The following is a 7,240-nucleotide window of genomic DNA, read 5'->3' as shown; positions in this document are numbered from 1 at the left end:
CATTAACATACAACGAGATGTTAGTTTGAACCTTCAGTCCTTTGTTTGGTCAGGTTGGTGTTATCTATCCCGAATATAAGCCACCCTCGTCTGTACTTATCACACTGACAGTAACAAGATACCGTCTAACTAAAAAAGCGCTGGACTTTGTAACGTTATCACTGCAAACATCCCGTCAGCAAGCATAGGTACACCCGGGTTTGGATAACGCAAACGGAGTTCGGTTCTGCGTGACCGGCTGAGGAGCAATAGGCTGGATCAGCAAGCTAGCTAGCTTCGTTACTACCTATGTTTTTGCTCAGGTCTGTCAACTTCTAGGAAGTATAACACTAAGTAGCTGTCTCGTCTAGTATGGACGTTCAAACGTTATTCGGTTGGAGCAAAGGCGAGTTAATTGCTGAGTTTACATTTGTGAACTTACCTCGTCCACTCCACAAGACTTGTACGAGTCTAGTCAAATCCCGCCCTTGGTCAGGGAGTAACCCAATGACAAGAGACAATGACTTCAAATTCACCATCTTATTCGTCAGGGGATGTGTCCATAATTTCTCCATTAGAGTTCTTCCGTGTTTATGTTTTTACGCAGTGACATCGACAACACCCGCCCCTCCTCTCCTCTGATTGGTTCAGCCCGGGAGATGTGAGAAGCGTGCTCGCTCCATGTAAACCGAGCCGCCCCGTGACTAAAGCATCCCCACATCGTCTCTATGAGCGTGCGCGCCCCCGCGTGTCACCTTGCCCCACTGCTGTAGAGGTAAAGCTGCAACAGCGCGAGGCCAGGGCCGGTGGGACTGTCCGGTTTGAATCACAGAAGCACGGGGACACGTCGGGAGACCGACAGTCGTTAACATGGCGGACACGAAGCCCAAAACATCTCCGAAGGCCATTAAGTTCCTGTTCGGTGGTCTGGCCGGGTAAGTAGGGGTCGGCGAAGGCCTGGTAGCGGTCACCGGTCTACACCGCAGACGGGAGCTCACGGTGCAGTGTTTGGTTACCTAACTCATGCAGACCGTGAGACCCCGGTGTGGCTTGAGAGAAAGAGAAGGAAAGCGCGTGATTATCTCTGTCTCCCTGCAGGATAGTTTCAATCAGAAACAACCAAACTAGCTAGTTAGCACAGCGTTCATGACCCGTATTGATCGGTAAACAGTGTTATCAAAAGGCTTGAGCAACATAGGTTCTGGACTGCTCAGCAAAAGGTCTGAGATTGTGTGTTTTGAATTGCTCTTTAAAAGGCTTGAGCTCATCATAGGTTTTGGACTCCTCTGAAAAAGGTCTGAGCTTGGGTTTTGATTAGCTACATTATATTTTCAATTTTTTTATTTATATTGGAAAACCACAAAGACTGGCTCGAGATACCCCAAAGACGTGTTCAGAAGGGGTTTATTACTTTTATTACTTATAATATTGTTTTTATCGATTTTATGTAAAGCATCTTGAGCTGCAATTCTTGTATGAAATGTGCTATATAAATAAAGTCTTCTTCTTATTATTATTATTATCCCTGTGTGAGTTAACCTCTGGGATCGCAGCCCCACTGTGGCTAACATTTCGGTTTACCAAACCAGACCAGACCGTCTTTCGTACCAGTTGCCAGTAGGACCATATTACTCGCGTGACCATAAACAGCCGTGTTTGTGAAAGCTGTTGCTGTTGTGAGCGTCACACACTGTTTAAAGGTCACGACCCCACAAGCCTCTTTGCTGTGGCCGGTTCTCCGGTTCTGACATGGTTTTAGCGCAGTACACACAGGGGTAGATTTGCTAACACTGCGCAGTTTACGCTGCGTCTGTTTATGCGAGTTTGGTATGCGTCCTAGTATTTATTAAACCTGACACCCATCAGGCAATCAGCGCATACTCCCCCCTCTAGCGTAATTAGCGCGCCTCTAAAAGAACAGTGGGCCTGCATGTATCTATCATGGATCTTCCTACGGGAAAAAGTGCAAGCTTACGTTTTGTGACATGCATGAAGTAACAGCAAGCCTGAACATATTACAGAGCAGAACATCCACACCCTCGGAAAATATTGGCCCTCGGATCACTGCTGCCTGAATAAGGTACATCTGTACACACAGGAAAAGGCGCTCCTGGTTTAGACCTGCTTTTAAGAGGCGGAGAATTTACCCCGCAGAATAGAGGCGGGCTCTTACTGGAAGTCTTTGTAAATACCGCAGAATATATAATTAGGCGCACTATACGCGTATCCTCCCACCTTTTTGGGTGGAACTCCCACTTTCCCCATGACCCTCCCACGAACGCATATTGAAAGCGCAACTTGTCTGTTCTCGTTCATGTGGCAGGCAATCTGCGATTTTACCCAAGTGCGCCCTGTTTGGGGGGAGAGGGTGTTTACAATAACATTGTAAACATGCAGATTAAGAACAGGGGCTTATTTTACTCCCCTATACTCACTCCCCCCCCCCCCTTCCCATCTGCCCTCATGCCTTCATCAGAAAGTCAGGGTCAGTGTTTCTGTAGCATCAGTGGTCCTACAGGTACCAAGACAGGAGATGGTGTGTGTACGAACTCTCTCCTGCACTGGGGCACCTGTTAGTGGAACTACTGACCAAGTGTCTGTGTGTGTGCAGGATGGGGGCCACAGTGTTCGTACAGCCTCTGGACCTGGTGAAGAACAGGATGCAGCTGGCAGGTCAGGGATCAAAGGCCAAGGAGTACAAGACCAGCTTCCACGCCCTGGGATCCATCCTGAGGAACGAGGGTCTGGGGGGAATCTACACTGGGTACACACACACACGCCCTGGGGTCCATCCTGAGGAACGAGGGTCTGGGGGGCATCTACACTGGGTACACACACACACGCCCTGGGGTCCATCCTGAGGAACGAGGGTCTGGGGGGCATCTACACTGGGTACACACACACACGCCCTGGGGTCCATCCTGAGGAACGAGGGTCTGGGGGGCATCTACACTGGGTACACACACACACGCCCTGGGGTCCATCCTGAGGAACGAGGGTCTGGGGGGCATCTACACTGGGTACACACACACACGCCCTGGGGTCCATCCTGAGGAACGAGAGTCTGGGGGCATCTACACTTTACACTCACACAAACACACCCACCTTCATGCACACTCACTCACCCCCCCTCCCCCCCCCTCCAGTCTGTCTGCAGGTCTGCTGCGCCAGGCCACCTACACCACCACCAGGCTGGGCATCTACACTGTGCTGTTTGAGAAGATGACCTCCGCGGACGGGACGCCCCCCAGCTTCCTGCTCAAGGCTCTCATCGGCATGACGGCCGGGGCCACAGGGGCCTTCGTGGGCACGCCTGCAGAGGTGGCTCTCATACGCATGACAGCTGACGGAAGGTGAGGAGGGGGCGACAGACTTTTATATTGTGTGTGCATCAGTCACTACATGCATGTGTTCCCTTACTCCCCAACACTGTGTGTGTGTGCAGACTGCCTGCAGACCAGAGGAGAGGTTACTCCAACGTGTTCAACGCTTTGGCCCGCATCACCAGGGAGGAGGGAATCACCACACTCTGGAGGGTAGGAGAGAGAGAGAGTGCTGTGGGTGTGTATGTGTGTGTGTGTGTATGTGTGTGTACAGTAAATGTATTTGTTGTGTGGGTGTTCCATGGATTGATGTGTGTTTCAGGGGTGTGTACCCACCATGGCTTGATGTGTGTGTGTGTGTGTGTGTGTTTCAGGGGTGTATACCCACCATGGCTTGATGTGTGTGTGTGTGTGTGTGTGTGTTTCAGGGGTGTGTACCCACCATGGCGAGGGCTGTTGTGGTGAACGCTGCTCAGCTGGCTTCATACTCTCAGACTAAACAGGGTCTGCTAGACTCAGGTACGCACAGACACACGCCCTCATACTCTCAGACTAAACAGGGTCTGCTAGACTCAGGTACGCACACACACACACGCCCTCATACTCTCAGACTAAACAGGGTCTGCTAGACTCAGGTACGTACACACACACACACCCTCATACTCTCAGACTAAACAGGGTCTGCTATACTCAGGTACGCACACACACACACACACCCTCATACTCTCAGACTAAACAGGGTCTGCTAGACTCAGGTACGCACACACACACACACACACACCCTCATACTCTCAGACTAAACAGGGTCTGCTAGACTCAGGTACGTACACACACACACACGCCCTCATACTCTCAGACTAAACAGGGTCTGCTAGACTCAGGTACGCACACACACACACAATTTACACACACACTCTAAGCACATGCTCACACACACTCTTGTATCACATTCTTATATCACAAAAATCACATTCCCCCAGCCGGAAGCTCACTTCTTTAAACAAAACCAAAACAAACACAATATCATAGTCTGGGTGAATACTCGATTCTGATTGGCTGCAGGGCTCACCGTTCTTAATGTGCTGGCTACGTAGGATGAGCCTGTGTCATAGGTGGGTAATGAAAGAAAAGGTTTATCAGGGGCGAAGCCATCACAACAGGGGCGGAGCCATCACAACAGGGGCGGAGCCATCACAACACACGCTGTAACAGGGCGGAGCCATCGCAACACACGCTGTAACAGGGCGGAGCCATCGCAACACACGCTGTAACAGGGCGGAATCATCGCAACACACGCTGTAACAGGGCGGAGCCATCGCAACACACGCTGTAACAGGGCGGAGCCATCGCAACACACGCTGTAACAGGGCGGAATCATCGCAACACACGCTGTAACAGGGCGGAGCCATCGCAACACACGCTGTAACAGGGCGGAGCCATCGCAACACACGCTGTAACAGGGCGGAACCATCGCAACACACGCTGTAACAGGGCGGAACCATCGCAACACACGCTGTAACAGGGCGGAGCCATCGCAACACACGCTGTAACAGGGCGGAGCCATCGCAGCACACGCTGTAACAGGGCGGAGCCATCACAACACACGCTGTAACAGGGCGGAGCCATCACAACACACGCTGTAACAGGGCGGAGCCATCACAACACACGCTGTAACAGGGCGGAGCCATCACAACACACGCTGTAACAGGGCGGAGCCATCACAACACACGCTGTAACAGGGGTGTTTTTGCAGGGTATTTACACACAGTAACAGGGGGTGTTACTGCAGGGTATTTACACACAGTAACAGGGGGTGTTACTGCAGGGTATTTACACACAGTAACAGGGGTGTTTCTGCAGGGTATTTACACACAGTAACAGGGGTGTTTCTGCAGGGTATTTACACACAGTAACAGGGGTGTTTCTGCAGGGTATTTACACACAGTAACAGGGGTGTTTCTGCAGGGTATTCACACACAGTAACAGGGGTGTTTCTGCAGGGTATTTACACACAGTAACAGGGGTGTTTCTGCAGGGTATTTACACACAGTAACAGGGGGTGTTTCTGCAGGGTATTTACACACAGTAACAAGGGGTGTTTCTGCAGGGTATTTACACACAGTAACGGGTGTTTCTGCAGGGTATTTACACACAGTAACAGGGGTGTTTCTGCAGGGTATTTACACACAGTAACAGGGGGTGTTTCTGCAGTGTATTTACACACAGTAACAGGGGTGTTTCTGCAGGGTATTTACACACAGTAACAGGGGTGTTTCTGCAGGGTATTTACACACAGTAACAGGGGTGTTTCTGCAGGGTATTTACACACAGTAACAGGTGTTTCTGCAGGGTATTTACACACAGTAACAAGGGGTGTTTCTGCAGGGTATTTACACACAGTAACAGGGGTGTTTCTGCAGAGTATTTACACACAGTAACAGGGGTGTTTCTGCAGGGTATTTACACACAGTAACAGGGGGTGTTTCTGCAGTGTATTTACACACAGTAACAGGGGTGTTTCTGCAGGGTATTTACACACAGTAACAGGGGTGTTTCTGCAGGGTATTTACACACATTAACAGGGGTGTTTCTGCAGGGTATTTACACACAGTAACAGTTTTTTTTTTCTGCAGGGTATTTTGGGGATGACATTCTGTGTCATTTCTGCGCCAGTATGATTAGTGGCCTCGTTACCACGGCAGCATCGATGCCTGTGGACATCGTCAAGACCAGGTGAGGGTCCCCTCCCCCCCTCCTCTCCTCCTCTATTCTTCTCCTCCTTCCTCACCCCTCCTCCTCCCTGTGTGTCTTATAAATATATCAACTCACAAAAAAAACTCCCTCTCTCTCTCCCTCATCCCTCCCTGTCCCTCTCCCTCCCCCTCTCTCTCCCTCCCCCCCTCGCTCGCTCTCTCTCCCTGTCCCTTTCTCTCCCTCCCCCTCTCTTTCGCTCTCTCCTTCTCTCTCCCTATCCCTCTCTCCCTACCCCCCCTCTCTCTCTCGCTCTCTCTCCTTCTCTCTCTCTATCCCCCCGCTCTCTCTCTCTCTCTCTCTCTATCTCCAGGATCCAGAGCATGAGGATGATTGATGGAAAGCCGGAGTACAAGAATGGTGTAGTACGTACCTCCCCTTCAACACCCCACACAGTGTGTGTAGTGTATAGTGATGGTGTGTAGTGATGGTGTGTAGTGATGGTGTGTGTAGTGTATAGTGATGGTGTGTAGTGATGGTGTGTAGTGATGGTGTGTGTAGTGTATAGTGATGGTGTGTAGTGATGGTGTGTGTAGTGATGGTGTGTGTAGTGTATAGTGATGGTGTGTAGTGATGGTGTGTAGTGATGGTGTGTGTAATGTATAGTGATGGTGTATAGTGATGGTGTGTGTAGTGATGGTGTGTGTAGTGTATAGTGATGGTGTGTAGTGATGGTGTGTAGTGATGGTGTGTGTAGTGTATAGTGATGGTGTGTAGTGATGGTTTGTAGTGATGGTGTGTGTAGTGTATAGTGATGCAGTACCTCCTCCCCTCCTGCAGGAGGTGCTGGTGAAGGTGGTGCGAAACGAGGGCTTCTTCTCTCTGTGGAAGGGCTTCACTCCGTACTACGCCCGCCTCGGCCCTCACACAGTCCTCACCTTCATATTCCTGGAGCAGATGAACAAGCTCTACAAGAAATACTTCCTGGACTAGACACACCTATACACACACACACACTTATACTCACACACACACACACTTATACTCACACACACACACACACTTATACTCACACACACCAGGTTAGGGAGTGACCTTTCACCTGTCATTCTGCCCTACAACAGTCCCAACTGCCTAGCACACACACACACACACATGCATACATACTTACACACAAACACACATGGTTGGGGCTCCCAAGATGAAGCACAACTCCCAAGATGACCTCGGGTAGGGGGGGGGGGGGG

General features: G+C 50.5%; 2 protein-coding genes across 2 annotated transcripts in view; one reads left to right on the top strand and one right to left on the bottom strand.

Moving 5' to 3' along the window:
• LOC136967828 (motile sperm domain-containing protein 1-like) overlaps window positions 1-503 on the bottom strand; it is a 2,524-nt gene extending 2,021 nt beyond the window's left edge. Inside the window, exon 1 of the mRNA XM_067261786.1 lies at window positions 422-503. The gene's annotated coding sequence lies outside the window, so the exon portion shown is untranslated. The remainder of the gene's footprint in view (window positions 1-421) is intronic.
• A 227-nt stretch (window positions 504-730) lies between these two features.
• On the top strand, window positions 731-7,240 carry slc25a11 (solute carrier family 25 member 11). Its single transcript, XM_067261745.1, has 8 exons — window positions 731-914; window positions 2,591-2,743; window positions 3,126-3,332; window positions 3,425-3,515; window positions 3,731-3,821; window positions 5,936-6,035; window positions 6,367-6,418; window positions 6,834-7,240. The coding sequence occupies exons 1-8, from the start codon at window positions 850-852 to the stop codon at window positions 6,984-6,986; spliced, it is 912 nt and encodes a 303-aa protein (XP_067117846.1). The 5' UTR covers window positions 731-849; the 3' UTR covers window positions 6,987-7,240.

This window comes from Osmerus mordax, chromosome 23 (assembly GCF_038355195.1).
Source record: "Osmerus mordax isolate fOsmMor3 chromosome 23, fOsmMor3.pri, whole genome shotgun sequence".
NCBI classification, from domain to species: Eukaryota; Metazoa; Chordata; class Actinopteri; order Osmeriformes; family Osmeridae; genus Osmerus; species Osmerus mordax.
The sequence above is the reverse complement of the archived record's forward strand: the minus strand, read 5'-3'. Positions and strand labels throughout refer to the sequence as shown.